At 41.8% G+C, this 26,093-nt stretch overlaps 1 protein-coding gene across 6 annotated transcripts in view; it reads left to right on the top strand.

Moving 5' to 3' along the window:
* LOC147329784 (calcium-dependent secretion activator 1-like) overlaps positions 1–26,093 on the top strand; it is a 352,004-nt gene that overhangs the window by 214,310 nt on the left and 111,601 nt on the right. For 4 of the 6 annotated variants that reach the window (XR_015129022.1, XM_086291117.1, XM_086291118.1 and 1 more), the window contains exons 14-18: positions 3,804–3,905; positions 4,000–4,063; positions 4,582–4,705; positions 14,575–14,643; positions 25,137–25,243. Coding sequence is in view for 5 of the 6 variants with exons in the window: in XM_086291117.1 (XP_086147243.1) it covers positions 3,804–3,905; positions 4,000–4,063; positions 4,582–4,705; positions 14,575–14,643; positions 25,137–25,243 (466 nt within the window). In the remaining variant the exon portion in view is untranslated. The remainder of the gene's footprint in view (positions 1–3,803; positions 3,906–3,999; positions 4,064–4,581; positions 4,706–14,574; positions 14,644–25,136; positions 25,244–26,093) is intronic. The other 2 variants (XM_086291119.1, XM_086291120.1) reach the window with 1 other exon arrangement.

Raw genomic sequence — 26,093 nt, 5'->3', positions numbered from 1 at the left:
CATTTGTTAATCCAAAGGGTATGACCAGGTATAAAGTGTCCAATATGTGTCAAAGGCTTCCACTCGTCACCCTTCCAGATGCGTATTAAGTGGTAGACGTTACGGAGATTGAGTTCAGTGAAATCAGTGACCCCCGGGAGGGGCTTAAAAGCAGAAGTGATTGGGGGCAGTGGATATTTGTTCTTGAAGGTTATTTGAGTCCACGATAGTCTATGCATTTGTCTTTCTTAATAACAAACAAATAAACAGCACCTACAAGGGAGGAAGACGGACAGATGATTCAAGCGGCCAAAGATTGTATTTTTCCATCACTTCCTTCCCATGCCGCGACAGGTTGTAAAGGCAACTGAAGGGAAGATTGATGGTGCAGTCATAGGTTCTGTGCAAAGACAGAGATAGGGCTTTATCTTTAGTGAACACTTCCTGTAAATTGTGGTATTCTCTGGCACAGCTGAAAGATCGGGAGGAGTTGTGTGAGCTGAATCAAACTTCAGAAACTAGTCCAACTTACTGCCGGCAATATGAACCAAGTTGGTTGTACAGGGAGTGAACGGCCAACAGCCAGACACTCCATACTCCCAAAGCATCGCCCACATGATACTTTGAGGGTTGAGATTGAATGCCTTGCCCACAAAATGAAGTAAAAAGTTAAGCAAAAAAGTACACTGGTTTGGCAAACTTCCACACACCCTTGAATATCCCCAAGGTGATGGTCTAGTGTCCCACAACCAGGAGGAAAACTGCATTGTTCCACCTAAATCCAAAGTTCAGCTAATGGACAGACTGTCCTCTCCAGTACCCTAGCATAGATTTTCTGAGGAGTGTAATGCCCTAATAATTGGATCACTCCCTCACCCCTTTTAAACAAGGGAACCATCACCCCCAGTCTGCCAATCCAGAGGCAATGCCCGAGACCTCAACCACCACAATGGTAGTGGGATGCTTTGTGAATACAGCACTGCTTCCCCCTCCTGACTCCTCTAATTGTTTGCTAGAATTGCTCTGAGGCAAACCGAAAGCCTTAATCCATGGTCTCACCAAACTCTTCCCACACAGTTTTTTGCATCAACCACTGCCTGAGCTTCACTCTCCTTGGCTTAGCAGTCAGCTGCAACTGGAGACCAAGTCCGATCTTTACCATCTGGTTCTCAGATTATTCCCACACCAAGAACGAACTACCCTGCAGCCACAACTCCCTGGGACAGGCTCAGCAATGGAGATGCAGAACATGGTTCACTCAGCATCAGTATCTGCAGAGCACCCTTAATAATCTAATCGAAGCTCTGCCAGAGGTGGGAATTGAAGATGTCGTGGAATGGTGCCTCTGCCAGCTCATTATACATTTGGATGCACCAGGTATGCCCAGCATCTTCCCCAACCACCAGATCCAACAGTTGACAGTTCAGCATCTCTCTTTAACTGCATGTCCAAGACATATAGCCGTAGATCTGATGATATGATTACAAAATCAATCATCAACCGCTGTGTCCTGGTGTGTACCAGAGTGCACTCTCCAGCACTCTACCCAGTGAATCCAACAAGGCTGACACACGGGTACAGATGACAGTCAGGACCTAAGGTTCTCCCTAAGGTGCAGGCAAGCAACCCCTCATCCACTGGTGAAAACTTCAACATACAGGCAGCAAACTGGGAGGATACAAGTATACCCACCCCTGCTTGCTCATTTAGGGCAATTCCATAATCAAACAGAATCAGTCAATGTGCTGCTAGGCAGAAGCAGGACTCGGGTGTAGACTCTCTTCAAATTAAAAAGTAAATTTATTTACTAGTGGTGCAACTACACTACCGCCCAAAGATTTTACAACAATCTTTCCAGTCATTTATTGCAATTCAAGTCATTCAAGTCCAATGAATAGCTTGAAATGGTACAAAGGTAAGTGTTGAACTGCCAGAGGTTAAAAAAAAAGGTAAGGTTACCCAAAATTGAAAAATAATGAACATTTCATAATTATAAGAAAGGGGCTTTTTCGGTGAACACAAAATAGGTTAATAATTTAAAGCTGTCCTGCAGGTTGATCAAGCCTTGAAAGCTGCTGTTACTAATGCCTATGGGTGTTTCAATTTTTCTGGATTACTTACAACCCCCTGTCTGCATAAATGCAGTGATGGAACACACTGTGATACCATACCTTAGTGAGCATCAGTTGAACAGTATTGCACTGCAGAAAGTAGTGTGTTGCTACAAAATGGTGAGAAAAAAGGCAATTAACAATAGAAGAGAGACAGATAATCACAACACTTAAAAATTTACCTCTTTTCTATACAGAAATTGCAAGAAAATGTCAAGGAAAGCAGAAGCAGAAAGAATACTGAAACTATAATTCATGTATAATGACGTTACTTTCTATAACACACACACACTCACACGCACACATATGCATGTACACTGACACAGACCTACACTCACCCCCACCCCCTCCAAATGCCTTCGAAGCTTATGTCTTCTATGTCGTGACATGTGCTGATTCATGTGCTGAGGTGCTTTTTTCTGTTCTCAAACTGATCTCCCGGTTGGAGCTCAGTCTGGGGGGAGTTATTTTTTCTCCTCGTCTTTCCTCATGTTGTGCATTTTCCATTGTTATACCCCTCTGACCTGTCTTCCCCATGTGATGTTGTAATGAATGTATGGTCGGAAGGGTAAGATGGCACTGGCAAAGGTCAGCAGCCTTAACCCAACAAATTTCCCATGCTTGGGACTAATAAAGGTTATCTTATCTCATCTTAACCAGTAATTTGAGGTTGTTGAGGAAACACTGTTAGTTAATAACATAATAGGTGAATAATGTGGTCATGGATTCACCAAGTGCTTTGCCGACTAATAAAGTGTTACCACAAAAACAAATGTTTTGTTTATGTGAATCTGCATGTTGAATACTTTGTATGAATTTTGCATATTTAAATAATTTAATTAATCTGAAATATAATTAAACCATCTCAGCGTGCATGCCTCCACTTACAATGCCTCCTTCAGTTATAGGCACAACTACTTGATCCTGGTTTGCTGTTGGATGCTTCATAATGTCTCCTATATGTAAGACATTATGAAGGCTCTACAAAGAAATGTTGGCCCACCCCATGTGCTGTGAGAGCCTGTAACTCATTCTCCAGGGGGCAAACTGAAACTTTTTTCAGATTATGTTGGTGCCACCAGCACGGTGGCACGGTGGTTAGCACTGTTGCCGCACAGCAAGAGGGTCCTGAGTTCAATTCCACCATCAGGCCGGGGTCTTTCTGTGTGGAGTTTGCATGTTTTCCCTGGGTACTCCGGCTTCCTCCCACAGTCCAAATCTAAATTGCCCATAAGTGTGAATCTGTGAGTGAATGTGAGTCTGTGTCTCTGCGTGTTGGCCCTACGACAGACTGGCGACCTGTCCAGGGTGTACCCTGCCTCTTGCCCTATGACAAGCTGGGATAGGCTCCAGCGCCCCCCACGACCCTGGAAAGGACAAGAGGAAGCGAATGGATGGATGTTATATGGAGTGACCCTGATAAGAAAATTTTAATTTTAATTTACTGATTAATTCCAGTTTCAACACCACAGTTTTAATAAAGAACAGAAAATATGCATTTTACATTTCAATTAATAAAAGTAAGTAATATTGCCATTTCCTTTATTAAAAAAGTTAACAGTTTTTTAAAAATATGAATTATACGTTAGATCAAAATCTGAGGTATAAGCAAATGCTAACATTATCCGTGGAAAATATGGGTATTTTGACATTTGTGCTGAAAGGTTCAACAGAAACTTTGAGTGCATTTTTTCAAATGCCTCTGTGTTTCAGGCCCGACGGTATCGGCACAGTCACTGTTGAGGAGAAAGAGCGCTTTGAGGAAATCAAGGAGAGGCTACGGGTGCTTCTTGAAAACCAGATTACACACTTCCGGTAGGACCCATTGCAACAACTACACAATGACACATTGTCCAATTGGACTGTTGAAGTTTGAAAAAAAAACAAAACAAACCTCTTTTCTAAACAGGTACTGTTTTCCATTTGGAAGACCTGAAGGGGCATTGAAGGCAACTCTGTCCCTGCTCGAAAGGGTAAGACTGTTGTAACACAGGATAAAACATAAGATTGATCCTACCTGTTTTTGGTGGCTCTTTGGGAAGGACTATATGTCCAGTCATACAATACTACGCTGCTATTTCTTTTTTATCATTGTTGATTTTGCTACTACTTGCTAGGTTTGTCAGGTTTCTTTTTATTTACTGGAGGGAAAGAGTTAGTTGATTTTTATAACAAACAATGCGGAGCAAACTGAAACCTGTTTAATTCTGCTCTCTACCTTTAAACTTTAGCTCAAACTGTCATCTTTTCTTGAAACTAATGATAATATTTCCATGCCAAAACCAAACAAAACAACAATAATTAAAAGTAATAAAACTCTTAACATGAGGACAACAAAACCTAAAGATTTAATGGGACATATGGAGGCTATAGAGTAATTTTTTCATTTAAGCCTGAGGACATGTTTTTACAATATTTATTTACATCTTTTATTAAAAGGTACTGCAAAAATAAATAAATAACAATAATTTTGCTGTGTTTTTTGTATAAGGTTTTAATGAAAGATATTGTCACCCCAGTCCCACAAGAGGAAGTCAAAGGTGTGATCCGTAAGTGTTTGGAGCAGGCAGCTCAGGTCAATTACCAGCGTCTGTCAGAGTATGCAAAACTGGAAGGTACGTTATTACTCTGCTCCTTTGTGTGAACGCAATCTTGCTATAGTGCTAGTGGTAGCTGCAATAGTAGTAGTCGTAGTAAAAGCTGTTATGACATTTATTGTTTTTTGGAAATTCCATTTCCATCTTATGGGAACTGTCAGATAAATATATCCAAATGAAGAACACATTACAGTTATAGACATTGCATACCTTAACAAAAACAAATGCCAATTAATATGCTATGCAGAACCAGATGGGAAAGATCTGAAGTGCAGAGGGGATTTTCTAATCTTAGTGGGGAGGTTATTTAAAATTATGGTGACAGTATATGAGAATGTTTAATAAGCTTGTAAAACACAGAAAATTGAAATGCAAAAGTAGTAAATATTTTCACCGAATTTGACCAATCAAACATTAATAAACTGAAACAGTAGTAAACCGATGAAGTCAGGGGTCTATTTCTCTATAGATTTTGCAGACAATATTTGAAATGCTAGAACAACATTTCAAATAATGTCTAGTATCAAAATGGATAAAATCAAGCAAAACTGTATGGTAGTACTTTAAATGACAGCAACTATTTAGTTTTTCTTCATCATTTTTTTACTAAGATAATTACAGTAAAAATGCATTCAATTCAATCTTGCTCACTTCTTCCACCGTGCTTTAGCTTCTCGTTCAGCCGAGTCTTACACTGCCTTGGTTTACCTTTGACTTGCCTGGTAACTGAGAAGATTCTCCTTGTTTCCTGTTCTGGGTTTTCCTTGTGTTCTGATGACTTCCACACTAATCCTTCTGTTTTCCTTATCTATTGGCCTTTTCTGCTTTTAACCTCTGTTTTAAAGCAGGTGGGCGAGTAAGACACAATGAGACTATCTTTTGTGCCAGGATTTTATTTTACTTTTGTTTCTTGCCTCGTCTAGGTTTTCTTTAACAGCAACAAGCATTCTGTAGGCCCCTGAAACAATGACTTATTAACTGTGTCAGAACACTAACCTCTTTTAATGTGTGATAATTCTTCAGATTTGACATGTGAATATGTAAATTTAATATCTTTTGAACTTACTATATGTGTGACCTTAAACCTTTGACATTAAGATTATTAATGTTCAATATAACAGCTGAGCTATTTTCTTGTCTTCTGAAATAGACTTTACATATACAGCACCAATATTTTCTCTGTTTTAGGAACAGATGTCATTATTCTCTGGAACTTTTTCATACTTGACAATCAACTCTAACAGACTCAAACTGACACGTTTGATTAGAGTCATGTAATACACATAAGACAAGTAATTAACTGCTTTGAATTTAAGGGTGTTTTCACACATGCGGTGTGTAATTCATTCAAATTAACTCTGGTTTGTTTTTGCCCTTTGGTGTGACTCGTTTGGGCAGATATGAACACAGTAATTGCGCTTGGACCAAAACAACCGCACTCTGGAGGAGGTGGTCTTGGCATGGTTCCAAATGAACGCCAGAGGAGTTGGTTTACAACGTATAACAACTAGTTGTAATCAGTTTGAACTAAAAAAAAAAAAGCTGTACATATGCTTTGTATTCTAGGATGTGGCAAGGTTTCCGTTACGCCCCACTTAAAAATGAAGTGTTATCTGGGGTGGGGGCCCCCAGCCACTAGAGGTCAGCGACCGTAACAGTTTCCATGATCCTTATCTGTTTACTTTTTGTTTATGTCCAGTTTATGTGTCGTAGTCTTAGTCAGTGTTTATTTCATGTTTTATATTGTTAGTCTTTGTCCTAAATGCATTGTTTTCAGTTTTGCTTCCCTCTGTCTCATTTCCTTGATTTAGTTCAGATGTGTTCCCTGGTGTGTTCCATCTCCCTGATTACCTCATGTGTGTGTTCAAGCCCTCAGTTTCCATAGCTCTTTGTCGCGTTGTACTGTTTATAGTGTTAGCATTTTGGGTTTGCAACTCCACGCACTCTGCGACACAAAGTGTTTTAGGTGTGCAAAGGTCTGTATGGGCTAGCAACTAGCTGTGAAATGAATGTAAATTCTTGTTCAAGTAGAATACAAGACCTTTTTCCTGTATTTACTTTTGTTGCTACCACTCCAGATAGCTCTGGCGAATAAGCAGACTGAATCTTCTCACGTGGTTTGTAGTGACGCATTTTGATTCACTTGGATTTTTTTTCTCTGAGTAAAAACAAACCCAAACATGGGGAAACGATAAAACTGACTAGAACCGCATCAGCTGATTCAGACCAGAGTAAATGAACTACAGGTGTGAAAATGCCCAATGATACAATAGAATGCTGCTCAAAAAAATTAGAAATTCTTTGAAAACAAATTAGGTTTCAGTGGAGAAATTACATAATGCTGGATATGAAAATGCAAATTATCAACCTACAAAAGGTTAATTTCAAAGACACTCAAAAATCAACCAAAAAAAGTAATGTGGCACACTAGTCCATGTTGCTGAAACGTCATTGTAGCAACTCAAAGCGAGTTGTTTGAATGTACTTGCTCCTAATGAGAAGGCATACTCCTAATGACTCAACAGATTGTGCTCCTGGACAGTCTGAGATGCAGCCTGGTGGTACTGGATGGACTGAAATATAGTGTGCTAAGGGTCCTCTATTGGATTTAGGTCTGGCAAGCTTGGGGGCCAGTCTATGTTATCAGTTCCTTAATCCTCCAGGCGCTGCATGCATGCATGCTCTTGCCATATGATACACGTGCATGTCATGCACCAGGAGCACCTAGGACTCAGTGCAGCAGCATAGGGTCTGACAATGGTTCCAAGGATTTAAACCCAATATCTATTCAGGTGCCGTTGCCTAGCAGTGACCACTGGTACCTCTAGAGGCTATTGGGCAGACGTTCACATCAGTGTCCTGTTGGAGGTCATTTTGTACTGCACTGGCAGTACTTATCCTATTCGTCCTTGCGCAAAGGGGCAGATACCCGTCCTGGTGATGGCTTGAAGATATTGTACAACTTCACATTCTTGAGACTGTGCTGGGAGACCCAGTAAACCTTCTGGAAATGGTATGTATTGATGTGCCGTCCTGGAGGAGTTGAGCTACAGTACCTAAATCCTACTACCTCTGTAGGGTCCAGGTATTGCCTTATGCTACCAGTAGTGAAACTGACCCTAGCCATATATAAAACTAGCAAAAAACAGGGAAAAAGATGTCACCAACAAAAGGTAAAACCATTCCTGTTTTGCAGTTGACTCATTATTACTCCTTTCGCTCCGTCACCCTTGTTCTGTGTCTTCCTAGTCTTGTCTCTGTCTCATCCCTCTGTTCCCCATATTTAGCCAGTCTGCGTCTCAGTTTGTGTTTCTTGTGTTTTATGTTGATATTCTCTTGTCCTGTGTGCATCATGTTCAGTTTTACTTCCCCTGTCTCGACAGTTAGATTATGTCCAGCCATGTTCCCCAGGCGTTTCCTCTCCTCCCTGAGTCCCTCTTTTGTGTATATATTGTCTGTATCTCCTTCTGTCCAGTTTTGTGATATCCCATCTTGCTGTGTGTCCTGTCGGTACTGTGTTTCCCTGTATTATTCTGTTTGTTTAGTTTCTCTAACTTAGCATTCCCAGTTTAGTTGTTTAACCTTAAATTAAGTAAACTCTTTCAAGTATAGTCTTGCTTGTGAGTCTACATTTTGGGTCTGCCTGCCTGCCTCACACAGTAGCATGAAAAACTATCCCAGGAGTTTAACTGACTTGGTGCTATACTTTAATTAAAAGATGTTTCTTTAATCTTTTTGAGCAGTATATTTATATATATATGGCTACCTCAGTCATGCCCCACAGCTTAGATATAAAACAGCTGCGCAGATGTGAAACCAGTGATGGTTTGATTGGAACACATCTCCAAGCGGCCTGAAGCTGGAGACAGTCTCTCACTCCAAGAAGCAGACATCATGTCAAGGGGGGGAAACCAAGTAAGCAAGCTTACAGTGTAACCGTATGTTACCATATTGAGACTTACAGTTACTTACAAGTACTTACAATTTCCATATGTGCGGGGTAACTCACCCCACAAGGAGACAGTCAAGGCCCCACCAGATGCAAAGGCCCTGCCTGGGGGGGGGCAAACATCAGTCTGCCAGATGCAAGACTGGCCTGAGCAAGTCAAGATGCAAGGACCGCTCATGGTTGGCCCGCAAGCTGATCAAGGAGACAAAGGTTACAGCTGAGGGGCATCTAGCACCTGCTTATGCCTCTAGGGGAACCTAGAGGCATAAGGCTGCCACCCAGTAGGACAACCGGGACTTTGACAAGTGCCTGCCCAGGATGGAAGGCAATTAAGAGCTGGGCCCTATTTCAGGAAGCCGGTTTAGTGCAAACTCTGAGTAAGTAAACCCTGAGTTAACGAAAACTCTGGGTTTTCGGTTTCACAAAGCGAGTTTAGATTAATCCTGAGTGAGTTACTATGACGACACACTCCGTGAAGCTAACCTGCCCCCTAGCAGGTTTACTTCAACTAACCCTGACCTTCTCCGCCTCTTTGTCAGAAACCTGACTGTAGGAAGTGTCAGACATGGCGTGCCCCTTCCTTGAAGAGCCAGTAGATGTTGAAGCCCAAATTCTCTCCGCTGGGAGAGAGTGATTAGAGCGCGTTTGGACATTTTATCATTTCCTGATGATTTCCTGTGTGAACGTTACCGTTTTTCAGCACAATCTATAATTTATTTGAATAACATCCTCAGGCCTAATATTGCTCATGTGACACATCGCGGACATTCTCTCAGTTCTGTACATATTATTTGTATCGCACTTCGGTTTTTTTTTGCAAACGGGAGCTTTCTGTATAATATTGGTGACGCTGAGCACGTTTCCAAGGCTACCGTCTGTCGAGCAGTCAGGAATGTTACAGTTGCACTGAAACGTCTCCTGTGCTCGTTTGTGGTGTTCCCCGGTCATAGACCCACAAGATTTATCAAAGAGGGATGCCACAAAATTGCAGGTATCAGGATGAACAAAACTTAATTCATGATGTGGTGATATTTGAACTACTACTTAAATCTTACATTTATTTTCACGGTTCCCAGGCGTGATTGGCTGTATAGATGGCACTCACATTCCAATCATTGCTCCTTCAGTAAATGAAGGAGACTATGTGAACAGGAAGTCTTTCCACAGCATTAATGTACAGGTACATAGTTCCCTGTAGCATTTCAAACTAACAAATTATTTCATTATAGTAATGGATGCTAATTTGTGTTCTCTGCACTGTGAAGATCATATGTGATGCTGCCAACATTATCACAAATGTGGAAGCCAACTGCTCAGCCTCTGTGAGTGGTGGTGGTGGAGGACCTCCACCTGTTTTTCAGGCCTCCGCTTTTTTTTCTGTTGGCTATAACGGGTCACATTTGAGCATACAGAGTAAGCAAATATGTACTTGTAATGTGCTCAGATAATTTCAATAAGTGCTTACAGAAAGAAAATTAATGTAGCCTCTAACTGCAATTGATTTACATCGGACAAACAGACCAAGCACTATGGCTCATAATACAATTACACCTTACCTGTTTGGACTATATTTTTATATTTCATTTTTACTTGCTGCCAGGAACGTTGGGGGCCTGTTGGGTTGCACCTGCGCTCACATCACAAAATAAAATGTATAAAATAAAAAATAAAATAAAATATAATAAAATAACGTGTTAAATGGGTGGAAATCCCTAGATCAACGTTTAAATTAACACTCATGCATTGACTCTGTCGGCTATGTTTTGCCATGCATGCTCCCTTTCTTTTGCAGCTGAGGCTGTGTTACTTTTTTTCCGCGGAATTTGCATGTTATCGGCATATGCTGCCATCAGAATTTCGGCCTCAAGCGCTGTGAAATACATTGACCGCGCCTTCTTTCCCTCCGTCTCCATGGTGACTCGCTTAATCTGTGCTCCACTAATCAGGGCTTTATGTATCCTCGTCCGCGCGCTTAACTTGGGGTTAAAGCAACTCCGCGTTGACTGAACTAATTGTTATCAGCCTTTCTGAAACCGAATATTCCGAGTTGGACAGTTCGGGGTTACTCAACCCTGAGTATCGTTTTTAACTCTGAGTTTTCTAAACCGGCTTCCTGAAATAGGGCCCTGGTCTGTTGTCCAAATCAGCTGGGGATACCTGACGTATAGAGCCAGCGCTCAGCCTCGCTAAGCGCTTAGCGACAGAGGTGAATGGCCTTAATCGCTATCACCATTCAATGCAGGGTCACAGCGTAAGGGGTGGACCTGCTCGAAAGTGATCCACTCGCCTGGGAAAGGAGGTTCCTCTGGGCCGGAAGCTCCCAGAGTCTTGAGTCGAGGAGAGGCTGGATCACTGAGAACCAGGGCATGTTGGGCCAGAAAGGGGCCACCAGGACAAGCCTAGTTTCTGCAGCCTGGACCCGGAGAGGACCAAGTGGAGGAGAGAGAAAGGAGGGAAGGTATACAAAAAAGCCTGGTTCCAGGGATGCACCAGGGCATCCCACCCCCGGAAAGGGCTGTCGAAGAACAGGGGGCAGTGTGTTGACTCCCTGGAGGCAAAGAGGTCCCCCTCTGCCCTTCTGAAACAGTGCTAGATTTGTTTCAACCACCTGCGGGTGGAGCCTCCACTCCACCCCCCCCCCCCCCCCCCCCCCCCGACATGATGACTGCTTCTGTATTCAGTGGCACGTGCACAGCCCCGAGGGAGCAGAAATGGAGGAGAGCCTACTGCTTTAGCCTTGCGGCTATCCTGCAGAGGAGAAATAAGCCCAAGCCCCCCTGCTTGTTGACATAGGCCACCAGAACTGTGCTGTCCTTCCCAACAATCACATGAAACCACTGCAGTCGAGGCAGGAAAATCCCGAAGTGCCAGGAAGACGGATCCAGCACATTGATGTGCACAGTGGCAGCCATCAGACCCGTGAGGGAGAGGCACAGCCCCCGGCTCAGTAGAGAGTGGAGGCCGAAGTGGTCTGGGCATGCACAAAAGACCCATCGCCGTTGTGCCTGCAGGGCTATTTTTACTCTTTGGCTTATGACACAGTCTGACCCTGATTTTATTGTTTTAATCTAATGTGCTGATTTTATTGTTTTAAATGTGTTTTTTTTCCTTTTTCTATTTTTTTATATATATTTTACTTATCTTATATTATTATTACTATTTTTCTCATTTTTTTTAACATGCTCAATGTATCATGTTGGTGTTGATGAGGTCCGCCCCGAGTTCCTGAAGGCTCTGGACGTTGTAGGGCTGTCCTGGTTGACACCGCAACCAGGACACCGACGAACTCTCCTTTCCAGCCTCCCTGGGAAAGTCTATGCCAGGGTGCTGGAAAGGAGAGTTCGTCCGTTAGTCGAACCTCGGATACAGGAGGAACAATGCGGTTTTCGTCCTGGTCGCGGAACACTGGACCAGCTCTTTATCCTCTCCAGGATACTTGAGGGTGCATGGGAGTTTGCCCAACCAGTCTACATGTGTTTTGTGGACTTGGAGAAGGCATTCGACCGTGTCCCTCGGGGTGTCCTGTGGGAGGTGTTGCGGGAATATGGGGTGTCTGGCCCATTGCTACGGGCCATTCGATCCCTATACAACCGTTGCAAGAGCTTGGTTCGCATTGCCGGCAATAAGTCGGACTCATTCCTGGTGGGTGATGGGCTCCGCCAGGGCTACCCTTTGTCTCCGGTTCTGTTCATAATTTTTATGGACAGGATTTCTAGGCGCAGCCAAGTGGCGGAGGGCTTTCGCTTTGGTGGCCTCAGAATCTCATCTCTGATTTTTGCAGATGATGTGGTTCTGTTGGCTTCATCGGGTGAGGGCCTCCAGCTCGCACTGGAACGGTTCACAGCCGAGTGTGAAGCAGCGGGAATGAGGATCAGCACCTCCAAATCTGAGGCCATGGTTCTCAGCCGGAAAAGGGTGGAGTGCCCACTCCGGGTCGGGGATGAGTTCCTGCCCCAAGTGGAGGAGTTCAAGTATCTCGGGGTCTTGTTCGCGAGTGATGGGAGAAGGGAGCCGGAGATCGACAGACGGATTGGGGCTGCAGCTGCAGTAATGCGGACGCTGCACCGGTCCGTCGTGGTGAAGAGGGAGCTGAGTGTAAAAGCGAAGCTCTCAATTTACCGGTCGATCTACGTCCCTACCCTCACCTATGGCCACGAGCTGTGGGTAGTGACCGAAAGAACGAGATCGCGGATACAAGCGGCAGAAATGAGCTTCCTCCGAAGGGTGGCTGGCCTCTCCCTTAGAGATAGGGTGAGAAGTTCGGCCATCCGGGAGGGGCTCAGAGTAGAGCAGCTGCTGCTCCACATCGAAAGGAGCCAGCTGAGGTGGTTCGGGCATCTGATAAGGATGCCCCCTGGGCGCCTCCTGGGTGAGGTGTTCCAGGCATGTCCCACCGGGAGGAGGCCCCGGGGCAGACCCAGGACACGCTGGAGAGATTATATCTCTCGGCTGGCCTGGGAACGCCTTGGTATTCCCCCGGATAAGCTGGAGGAGGTGGCTGGGGAGAGGGAGGTCTGGGCCTCTTTGCTTAGGCTGCTGCCCCCGCGACCCGGCCCCGGACAAAGCGGATGAAGATGGATGGATGTATCATGTTTGACATGTCAAGTGTACAGGGACTTTGTGCTCAGCTGGTGGCTGATCTGAAAGCGCTATATAAATACATTGCTTGCTTGCAACGTAGCTGCAACACTGTTCTACTGAAGAGGCACAGACCAGCCAGTCATCCAGGTAATTCAAGATTCTGAGGCCCCGCAGGCTCATAGGAGTGAAGGCCGCATCCTGCATCTCAGGAAGGTCTGGGGGGCCACAGAGATGCCAAAGGGGAAGTCTCCGAAGACCTGCCCATTGGACCAGAATCTGAGGAAGCGCCACCGCCCCTGCCAGATTAAGACCTGAAAGTAAGCGTCCTTCAGATCGATGGTGGCAAACCAATTCCCTGCAATGATGGCCTGACATACACTGGGGACCTTCAGCATCTTGCACCTCAGGGGCCAGAGATAGCAACTGAGGTCTTTGACATCCAGAATTGAATGGAGACCCCCATGCTCTTTGGGGAGTAGAAAGTAGTGGTAGAAAAACCCCCATGGGCAGCTTCCACCTCCCGTATGATAGCCTTTGTCATGAGGGCTGGCAGTTCTTCCTGCAGAAAGGCCTGCTGGAGGTTGCCTACTGAGGGGAAGGTCGGGATGTTCGCTATGGGGGGTCTGTGGCAAATCTGCGGGCGGTAGCCCTGGGTCATGAAGGAGATCACTCAAGGGTCTGCCCACAGACCCAACCAAGCCATCCTGCATTGTGAAGGCTGGCTGGAGGATGACTTAGCCTTGGTGACTAAGGGCTAGCAGGAGTGTCTTACAGAAGTATCCACATGCCACGACAGGGAGTGGAAAGACAGTCTCGATATGATAGAGAACTTAGCCTATCCCAGCTGACATCTGAGGTTTGGTAAACCCTGAAAGATCCCCAGTTCACTGCAGTCATAATACAGAAAGACAAGCAGCCATGCACACCTTCAGTCCATTTAGAACTGCCAGTTAACCTAACAAGAGCTGTGGGAGGAAACTTGCACACATGCACAGATAGTACAGTAACAATGGACATGTTCTATCCACTGCACCACCTTGCTACCCATTTATTTTTTTCTCTATTTCATGTAAGCACACAAAAAATTGAAATCAATTTGACAAACAAAACTAGAGGATGTCCCTTAATCTTTTAACTCCATAAAATCTGCTAAACATAGTTCCATGTACAAATTTCACAATGATACATATTGTACCTTTTAATACAATGTGTGGTTAAAGTTCTGATTTTCTTGCAAGAAAATGTGAGGTAGTGGTAGCAAAAAACTTTATATTAGTCAAACCCTAGTGACCATTATGTTCGTTTGCGCTGACCCTGGCCTTTCGCATGCCTCGGTATCCTGCCTCTTTCTCTATAGGGAAAAAGAGAGAGATGTATGAGCATCCTGTCTTCTGCTTGGCCTCTCAAGTGATGGATTTAACGATTCGTGAGTACCTTCCTCCCCAGCCTCAATTAATTTGTTTTCTTATTATTACAGTCAGTATGCACGTAAACCACCAGAAGCAACCTCAAATTTTTGTCATCTCTGTCATCCTTTTGGTCTGTAACATTGATTGTTATACTGTGCTCCAAGCCCTTGTTCATTACTAAAACACCTTCTATTCTTTCTGTAATCTACTTTGCTGTACTGCCTGAAACCACCATTTCTGTCTGTCTGCAATTTGAATGCATTTTTACTTTGCTTATGTGTAAATTAAGTAAAATAAGTTTTTAAGGCCATGGTACAGACAAGGAAGACCCCCAAATCTAGCTGTTGTTAAAAGCATATCTTGTCAGTTCCCAGTCCTTTAAGGGAACATGTCTGATTGTGAATATGTCTGCCTTTGAATGAAAAGCCCATGAAATGCTGATTTAGACTCCATATATTGCACTTAGACTTACCAGCCACTTCAGTAGGTATACATGTTCAATAGCTTCTTAACACATATCTAATCTGCCAATTACATGACAGCATGTCATTGCATTTATACATGTAGACATGGTCAAGACAGTCTTGTGAATTTCAAACTGAGTGTCAGGAAGAATAAGGAAGAAAGATAATGTAAGTGAGTCATCATTAGGGATGGGTACCGGTGTCCGGTGACATGATGGCACCGGTTCTGACATAAACGGTAGTAACCAGACCGAAAAGCAGCGCACATTTCGGTGCTTTATTTCGGTGCTTTTTTTTTCCTGAGCTGTGATACACTTCTAGCCAATCATTTTACGTTTCCGAGAATAGTAGGCGGGTCCAGGTACGTACGTTCTTTTAGAGCAGAGCTACAGATTAAAAATGTCCAAGGCGAAGCGGTCAAAAGTCTGGCTGTACTTCACAGCAAAATATGCAAACTCAGCAGCAACAAGTGCTTTAAGCTGATACTGTGATACTGTCAAAGGAGGTAACACCTCAAATCCGATCAAACACCTGGCGACGCATAGCGTTTTTTTAAAAAAGCCCAGAAATGCACCGTATTTGATAGCTTGCTGCGAGACCTCACACCGAGCACATCTACTGCGGGTGGGTTGCCTGTTATGCAACATCCCCCAAAAACACGAAGAGGAGAGTCCTGGCCCCTAGCCCTGCCAGTGTAGCAGAAATGATGAGGATGATGATGCAGCAGCAGCCGTTCTTCTCTGCGTGAGTAGCTTAATGTTGTTCTTGTAATTTACGTTGAGTAGGCTAACCACGTTATTACATTAATGCATGTAAGGTGAACTAGCAAACACCATCGTAGTTACATGCAGCTGTCTTCTTGTTTGATGGCAGATGCTCCCTTCACCCTGGCCAAAAAGGCTAAAATGACCAAAGAAAAAGAGGGAAACAGCTACACATGAGAGGTTTTTGGACAAAGTTTGTGTTTTTTCCATTGTTTAAGCACTGCTTCCAGCCAAGAATGATACCATATATGCCCCATAGCTGCAGAAAAGGCTAACATTGTTATCTTTTTACAAGAAATAGCTGAACATGAGAGGTTTTTGGACCAATTTTGTGTTCTCCATTCTTTAAGCATCGGTTTGAGCACCGTTTGAGCACCGGCACCGTTTCAAAAGTACCGATTTGGCACCGGTATGGGTAACGATACCCATCCCTAGTCATCATTATGGATTTTTCAGGTTTTGACTTTTGAATCCTTCATTATCATTTAATGCTTCATTGGGTTCTGAGCTAGCTTGTGTACATTCTCTTTAGTCTGAGTTATTGGTCTTATTGAATGGGTTTCAGTTAATATTATACTTTTTAATATTTTGGTTTTGTTATTTTTCTTAGTGCTGTCTTCTGTGTCAAATCTGTTTTAGTGTCCTTGACTCAGTGTTTTGATTATTTCCAGTTTTATTGTAATAGTCTTTTTCCTTTGTATGTAGTATTTCGTTTACTTTCCTTGTCTCATCATCATGGATTTGTTTCAGCTATCTCTCCTCATCCTCCTGAATCCATTTCCCTAATGTGTGTATGTAAGCCCTAAATTTGTCTTAGGTTTCTGTTGCGTCATACTGTTTTCTGTTTGCACTGTTTGCTTCCTGAGTAGTGAGTAGGCTTGATTTTGTTTTCATCTGTTTTCAGCCGTTTTGGACTGTCTGTGTTACCTAAATAATGGTTCATCTTTTGTTCATTGACACAAGACAACTCCTGCTCCTGTAGGTCGAAACTTTTCGTTATTTCAACCAACAGTGTCAGCGTGGAAATCTCTGCCAGGCCTAGAAATAAAACCATGATTGATTTTGTGTCGTTCATTCATCAATTTAATCTGTTTCTGATCAATATGTGGGTCATGGTAATGGAGGTTAATTTATGTAATACAAAACAAAAAGAAAAAAAACTTGGGACATGCAATGTTTATGTTAAAACTGTTGCAGCGTTTTCAAATGATGGTACAGTCCGCACTCACTTTCTCTTTTAGATAATAATTTCTGCAGCTTTTGAGATAACCGTTTCACATAGTAGTGAGCTGGCAGGGGTGCACAGTTTCCCATACCAAAGGATGCTCTGAAATAGAGAAAATATCAAGTGAGTGCCAGTTAAATATAAAAATGATAAATATTATTTTAGGTACCTTTCAAAATAGTCACCTTACACAGAAGTATTAAAATCCAGAAAGAAAAAAACAAAATCATCTTCCACCTGTAAATCTGTAATGAGTTTAAAGAGACTGACAGAGAGTCACTGTTAAAGATGTCGGACAGTATGAATGGGTCTCTTGACATGCGCAGAAGTTCAGAGAGATACTGTGGAGCAGTATTATGAGCAGATTATGCATTTCCTCAACTAAAAGAGTACAAAAATCTAATAATGAAATATTCATTGGGAAAGCAGGCCAGAAGAAAAGTAACTGTGTGCTAAACAAAGACAGTCATCTTAAGATGTTTCACACCACTAATGAGAAATGAGGGAACCATTGCTTTCTGTTACTATATTTTATATTTTAAGGTCAACAAGTTAAAAAGTTTTCAGTTTTTCAAGCCTGACTTAAAACATTAATCTGTGGGTGGTGGACCTCAGACCTAGGAGGGCTTAAAGTGTTTTAATGGTGTCAAATGTCTTTGTTCTCCTATTGAGCACCAGTAATAAATAATATAGATTTTATTGCTTTTGCTTTTTTTTTTAAATGTTGGCAGCAAACAATTCATTTTATTTTATAAGTGGTAATATCTGACCCTAAAATTGGACACCTACTGAGCACTTGTTGACCTCATATCACATTGATTTCACTTTAACAGGCTGGAAGTGCCATGCATTCAGAGTCTTTTACTCACAGCATGTTTTAAGTAGATTCTCTCCTGGGGAACACGTGTTATATGTGCAGCTTGTTAAGGCATAGCTTAGTAAAACCACTGACTGAAGTCACCTTGAAGACCACTGGGTCTCCACACACTTCACCTGCCTGCATTCATATATCCGGATCTTGCTGCTCTCATTCCTCTTCTCTCCAGAGCATACTTCTACCTTTCCAAGGACTCTTCCACCTGCTCCCTACTCTCACCACAGATCACAATCAACATCATAGTACATGGAGACTCCTGCTAACTTCATCTGTCAACCTGTCCATCACCATGACAAACATGAAGGGCCCCAGAGCTGATCCCTGACCCCCACCTTAAACCCATCTGTTCTTTCTACCGCATAGCTCATCATTATTTTGCAGTCCTCATACATGTCTTTCTCACCTATTCCTGACTTTCTCATGCAGTGTCACAGTTCCTGTCTTTGCACTGCTTTCTATAGATCCACAAAGACACAGTGAAGTCCTTCTGACTTTCCCTGTTCTTCTGTTCTGTTCTTCTCCATCAGCATTTTCAAAGCAAATATTGCATCTCTAATGCTCTTTCTCAGCATTAACCCATACGCTTCTCACTGATAATCACCTCTCTTCTTAGCCTAGCTCCAACAACTCTCCCCATAGCGTCATGGTATCAATTTTATCCTTCTGTAGTTCCTACAGCTCTCCATATCACTGCTGTTCTTTAACATCGGTGTCAGTACATTTCTCCTCCATTCCTCAGGCATCTTGTCACCCTCCAAGATGTTTTAAACAATATGGTTAAGCAGTCCACTGCCCTCTCTCCAAAATATCCATATATGTCATCCGTCAGCCACTTTTCCATCCTTCATCCTCTTCACAGCCACCTTCACTTCCTTCTTGCTAATCTTCTGCACTTCCTGATTCACTAGCTGTCCTCCATCTGTTCTCTGCTCTCATTTTCTACATTCATCGGCTCCTCAAAGTGCTCCTTCCATCTTTAACACACTCTTTTTACTCATTAGTATACATCCATGTCTGTCATTAACCACCCTGACCACCTGCACATCCTTTCCACCTCAATCTCTCTGCCTAATCAATTGATGATAGCCCTTTTTCCTTAGTGTTTGGCCTCACAAACAACTCATTATAAGCCCTTTTCTTTGACGCCCCCACCTTTTCATTGCTAACGTCCTCCTTTGAATACTTTACTGCACTTCTCTTTCCAGAGGATACACCCAACACCTTTTGGCAGTTTCCCTCACCGGTTCAGCTGTACCAGTCATCTGGTAACTCTTCCCTACTACCCAGAGCCTTTTTCAACTCCTTGAACTCTGCACAACGTTCTTCCTTCTTCAAATTCCACATTGTTGGTTCATCCTCACTTTCCCTTTAATACCTTGAATAGCATCCAATGTTTTTTCTCTATCCTGCAGTACGTGTTCATCAAAGCCATTTCCATCCTTTTGGCAAAATCCATTACCGTTTGTCTTTCTGCATTGCTCCCCTTAACACAATAGTTACCCAACAGATTCTCATCACCTCTGTTCCCTTCACCCAAATGTCGATTAAAATCTACTCCAATCACCAATCTTTTCCCCCTGAGAACATGCTCTACCACTTCATTCAACATACTCCAGAATTCCTCTCTCTCTTTTGACATCCAACTTGTGGGCTGACAGTATTCAACATTACCCCTTTGATTCCCAGCTTCAAACTTTCTGACATTCTCTTCTCCTCCACAACACTCTCCACATACTCTTGCTTCAACATTACTCATACTCAGTTTTGGTTCCTATAATAGAACAGTTTGAATCCATCTCCAGTGCTCCTGGCATTCCACCCAACCTCCAGCACACACAATATGTCTATTGTTGTTCTCTTCAATATATCAGCCAGCTCTTCCCTTTGCCAGTCATAGTCCCTAGATGTGAAGCGCCTATTATTACCTTCAAACTCCCACCTTTCCTTTTCTCTCGCTGATTCTAAACATGCAAACATGGCTTCCCCCTTCCTTTGTTCTTAGCCAACAGTAGCACAGTTTCCACTGGCACCCTTTTATCCAACAGCATTGTCATTCTTATCCCAGACCTCGACAGACCAGTATGGACCAGTATCCTGACGCAGTCCTACCCATTTATTTGGGCTGGACTGACGTTTATGCTTTAGAAGTGAAAACTCAACACAACTCATCTGAGTGCTTGTTGTTCAGCTGTCGCACATCATTTTCATTACAGTGAAAGTATGCGACCCAGAATATGTTAATAAAACTGGTGTTTGTGAAGTAGTCACACTCGAACGTCAAGGAAGGTGGTAGGGAAGCAGACTATGCAGACATTTTGGGTTTCCAAGGTGAGCAATTTATTTGCAGTGAACTTAATTTAATGTATAACTTAACAAAACTTTCCCCAAATCAATTCATTTAACAAAACTCAACATAACATGGCTCTGGTGACACCGCTCACCTCTCCTCTCTCCTGCATCTGGTAGAGACTGGCTTTAAATAGGGCCATCAATTTCCCTCCAATTGCCCAGCCAGTACCACTCACTCAACTGAGGGATCTAAAACTCTACTCAGGTTATCTAAAAACACAAAACCTCTACACACTTCTAATATGCACATTTACACAACTAAATGGCAGTATTAACAAAAGGAAAAACATTCAACAAATCCCTTTAAACATTAACACAAACAAAAGGAAGCATCTCTCTGGAAAAAGAAACCCCTCCACATGGTTTGACCTGATGATGTCATGTGTGACATGATCAGGACTTTAAAATGAGGAAATGCCAAGCCGGCGTTTCCCCACACCTGACACTCATGATGACTGAAAAGACAAACAGAGTAAGTATGAACAAATGACTTAATCTGTAACATAATAAAGTATAAAGAAACATAACTTAGTATTTGTCTTAATTTGCAGAATGTTTGATTTGCCGGCAACAAAACGCTTACACAAACAAACCCGGGATAGTGAGTGAAGCAATGTTACTTGACAAATAGCAAATCATAGCAAATACATAGAAACAGAATAATGTGTACAATGTGCAAAAAAAAGGTAAACACATATGGGACAAATGGAGAGAATTACAACTGCTTCTCCACTTTGTCACAGTGTTCTGCAGACTCAGCCATGTTAGTCTGCTGTTATACAAATGCTATCTCTCATCAGCTTGCTGTGTTGTTCATCACTGAGCCACAACTCTACCAGCACGTGGTCTGAGTGGAGTCGGTGACATTTTCAAGTTAAAGCAGTTTCTGTGTCATGTGTATGTTCTCAGCAGAATTACACTACTGAGTGTACCATATCTTCTATTTCTATATGCTAAACATTTACGATTTCCTTGAAAACAATTTAATTAGTTAAAATAAATGACAATGTTTCTCAAGTATAGATACACAAAGATGCCTTTGACAAAATGTTTTAAAATGAGCAGCACTCAAACATACAGAAAAAAAATTAAGACGGACTTTTGCGAGATCTCGCAAAAGTCCGTCTTAATTTTTTTCTCTCCCATGTCCCCTGCGGGGCTCCGTACAAACAACCCGATGACTGTTTTAAAAGAAAGTTAAGGGAATAAACATGACATTTAATTATAATGATGTTATTAACCAACTTTAGATGGAATAATGCCAACCAGTGCAGAGGAGAGAGGTCTACAGAAGAAAAGACTGGAAGCTAACACTGGTCAAGATGCTGTGGATTTCTGGTTTTGATTTAATTAAGAGATGTTACTGAGGATGTGCAGCAGCAGCAGCAGCGGACTGAGAGGACTAAAACCACTGACGATCAAAGATTGGTTAATGGCTTAGGATGAATAATCTCAACTGGTTGGAAGCAAGGAGGTCTGCAGGAGAAGAGAAAGGAAGTTAATGAAGTGAAGTTTAGGATTGCAAGATTTAAGCACACAAGTGTGTGCTGATGTGTTTCTGAAGTCTTCCTAGTTATTTTCCAGAGTAGATGACTTTTAGGGGCATTGGATTGGCAAGCAGCAATCCAGGGAGAGACAGAGGGATTTGATGGAGAGTGGGCAGAGAGGTGGGCTACTGGGACGGCCTTGTTATTGTTGTTGTAGCAGTTCTCTGTTTGGATTTAACCCCTTAACTCCATAATATTCGATAGATACAGGGTTTTGGTTTTTTTTGAGACTTCTATTACATCACCAGTATGATTTCTTTCCCTCCTGAAAAATCAAAATAAATTGCACAATACATTTATAAGCATTTAAAAAAAAAGGCAGATATAGCAAATACGATACAAATTAAAAGTCATACATGGAGATAATTTTTTCTTTTAACAATAAACTCTCCATTTAAAAAAAGAAATTTCTTGCAATGATTTTGTATTTCAGGCTATAAGGGGTTAATGAGTTAAGCCAGCTGTGCTCTTCAGTCTCTTTAACAAAAAAGTCAGCAAATATTTTGGGAAACAACACACAGGCATAAAGCAGGAGGCTGGGAAACAAGAACCAAATGTGCAGAAAGTAACAAAAGTATAGCTAATAAAGACCTATTTAATGTTGGTGGTAAAGAACAAGGTGGTAAACCCATTGTTTCAGACTGGGTGCACAAGCTGATCTTTTAATGCAGCTTCGTTGATGAGACACTCCACAGCAGTAAGCCTGGGTTTTATTGGTTTCTCCATGTAGGAAGATGGGTTTGGTTATACACAATTGTAGGTTTGTTTAGCTCCATGAAGATAAAGGTTATCGAGGTTGTGGTGTGTGTTATATTTGAAAGACTGTTTTATATCTTGAAACAGCCGTACTTTACACAAGACTGAAAAAACAAACAGGGCTAAGAATAAAGTAAGAAGATGTCGATTAAAAACTTTGTTCTTAGAAGATAACGTACAATCATGTCGAAAAATGTTTTCCATATCAGGGCATCATTTAAAAAAGATCTTAAAAAGATCTTGTCCTTAATCTAACCGCAGGTATGAAACCATTTCACTATTTAAGAAGAATAAAGCCAAAATGAAGAATCAATCTGTGAAGAAGTGCACCTAATCATTCAGCTTTTAGAACAACCTTTAGCAACAAATTCTTCTCTGTGTTAATTTAATAGTCCCTCACATTGCCTTGGTCCACTCATCTGTACAATATCACTTCAGTTCATTGAGGTTTTTGGGCATTTGTTAAAGCTCTCTTCAGTTCCCACCACAGCATTTCAAATAGGCTGAGGTCTGGACTTTTGACTGGGCCATCCCTTTATCTGTGTTCTTTTCTTTTTCAGCCATTCTGTTGGTGTGTTTGGGATCATTGGACTTTATTTACCAATATGTCTGTGGAACTGTTCTTACCCTGTGTAAAAAAACAATTGTGTATGCAACGTTATTTCATTTATGAAGCATGTGACTATTTCTGTTTTTCATATGTTTGTAAATCATAATTATTCTGAACCAGTAGGTGTGTGCAATCTGCATGCAATCTGCGAGAAAGTCTGACTTAAGAAACGTAAACAATTTTGTACAAAGAGAAAGTCAGAAAGGAGCAGCTTTCCATAGTGTTTATATAGGAGTGACGACATAAGAACTAAGGCTTGGCTGAAACTGGCTCATGCATCAGACAATGGCTGTCCTGAACTTATAGAGCGTATGTCCAATTTATGCACAGATTTGTGCATAAATTGGACATACAAACATTACACTCAAAAATCTGATTTTTGGTACCTGAATTTTTTCATACTGGAACAAATGACAATTTGAAACTATGAAACTTTGGCCGTGCGTGTACAAATGGCTGTCTATGGAAGTATACACAAGTCTTTAAAATTATTGAATAAATAAATTGCATAACTTGCATTGCAAAAACTAAAAATAAAAAATGAAATGATAAATGCAAAGATTTCAAAAACAATACCGGGAAAAAAACAATATAGTTGATGTGCTGTAATTAAATTGAATAATTTATTCACTGTAATATTCTTCAGTGCCACGTCATGGTGCCAATGCCTGCAGCTTCCTAATATTTATTCCTACAAAGCTATTATTCAACTTCATTTTTAGTGATATAGTGCCAAATCATAACAACAGTTCCCTCAAGACTCTTTATATTCTAAAGTAAAGACATTACAAAAATACAGAGAAAGCCCAACAATCTGATGACCCCATATGAGCAAGTACTTTGGTGACAGTGGGAAGGAAAAACTCCCTCTTAACAGGAAGTAGACAGGGTCATGGAGGGGTGGCCATCTACAACAACTGGATATTGTTAAGTGGACATAGAACGAAAACACGCTGTGGAAAAGAGCCAGAGGTTAATAACAACTATTGATTAAATGATGTGTGGTGTATAAACACATGGTAAGTGGGGAAAAAGGTGAAGTAGGAAACAATCAATTATAGTGCAAGAGGCCTAGGCTCCTGGGGGACTCCCATGATGTGATGATTCAGGGTCACCTGATCTAGCCCTTGCAATGCGCTTTGTCAAAAAGGAACGTTTTAAGCCTAATCTTAAAAGTAGTACTGCTAGCCTAAAGGCCCTTGGTAAACAGCCCGTTAATATCAGAATCAGAATCAGCATATTTTATTAATCCCTAGGGAACTTATGTGAGCTATTACAGTTGCTCCAGTACAGTAACATTAACAAAAATAGACCAACCTATTTAACAAGACAATATGTTAAGATATAAGGAATAGCACAACGTATACAAATCACCAAATAATAAATATCCAGGGTTGGCAGATATAATTAGAAATAAATATCACGGAAATTGACAGCAATATTACCAAGTAAGTAAGAGTGTGTGCAGAAAGGATGTAACTATTGCAGTGTTTACAGTGTAGTGGATGGAGGAATTGTACAGGGAGACGGCCACAGGCAGGAATGATTTCTGATCATATTTAAGATTGAAGCATTAATTAAGAGTAGGACGTCTTTGAGCAGTCTTATAGGAATGGGGCAGATGATATGGTTGGGAGAAAGTAATTACTGAAGTTAAGTCAGGAAGATCAATTGGACAAAAGTCCTTCCTATTGGGGACCCATTTCTCATATAAGTTATTAATCAAACTTCTACTTTCATTTATAGCTTTGATTAAGAATAAAGCTGATTTACTATTAGTAAATATGGAAAAGCTCTGTTATAGCACTGCCTAGCGTCATACACTTTGGGTTGCATGGATAGAGGCTTATGAAATTAAGAACAGATTGTGATCACACCTAGAGGGTATCCACACTGATCTTTGACCTTTGTGCTTCAGAAAATGTGGGAAGGCTTGCCACCCCTGCCAAAAAACTGGAGGACACGATCCGTTTGGCTGAGCTGGTGATTGAGGTGCTTCAGCAGAATGAGGAACATCATGCTGAGGTCAGTGTGCTGGTACATATGCATATAGCCACACCATGTCCCTACTCCATTGTATACGTTCTACATATTTGTCTCCAATGCAATGTTAAAATAAAAAGGTCTACAGAGCTCCTCAACATTTGTTTTCAAAGATAAACTGAACACGTTTTTTTGTCTCGTTGCAGACTGAAGTTAGGTAGTTGTATAACTTTACTTGAATGATAAATACAAAGCTTCTCACTGCTACCTACCTGCGTTAAACTATCATTCTCCATGTTATCTGCACAATAGGCCACAAAGTACATATTCTAAAGTGCAAGTAGGTTTATAAAAGCAGGGGAAACGCTTTGCTCTGCTGTGTATGCTGTGCTGTTTAGCTACATTTTTGTCACTTTTCTGTAACTAAAACAAAGCTGACTTACTGCTTCTCTACTTTTTATTCCAATCACTTATTTGTTTTGCGGGGAATTGTTTGAACAGGGAAAAGAGGTATGTGATTGTCTTGGTGCCATATACCCCATTCCCTACCCTACCCTCAATATACCCATAGAACCTGTGCATGCACTTATTGACACAGCTATTGTTGTTGAGGAATATTAATATTTCCCTTTTCAACAATGACACAAACCCATTTCAGCTTGTTGTCACTGCCATTCAAGTACTTGGAGAGGTGCTCGTTAGATTCGAAGCTTGCAACAGTTTTGCCTTCATTATTGAAGAGCAGACACAAGTACTTAGGCAGTGTGTTTATTTGTCCAAAGCATTAAGCTAGTATGTTTGGAGAAAGCAAGGGGGAAAACAGATTTTCCTATATTCTAACGATGTACTTTGCTTTCTAAGAGCCTACCACAAATCATCCGAGAATATAACA

This window comes from Aulonocara sp. 'chitande type north' Nkhata Bay, linkage group LG5, assembly GCF_057382095.1.
Source record: "Aulonocara sp. 'chitande type north' Nkhata Bay isolate Kocher_YH1m ecotype deep benthic linkage group LG5, A_spYH_male_GT1.1, whole genome shotgun sequence".
Classification (NCBI taxonomy): domain Eukaryota; kingdom Metazoa; phylum Chordata; class Actinopteri; order Cichliformes; family Cichlidae; genus Aulonocara; species Aulonocara sp. 'chitande type north' Nkhata Bay.
Note: the sequence above shows the minus strand (reverse complement) of the source record. Positions and strands in the feature narration are given on the sequence as shown.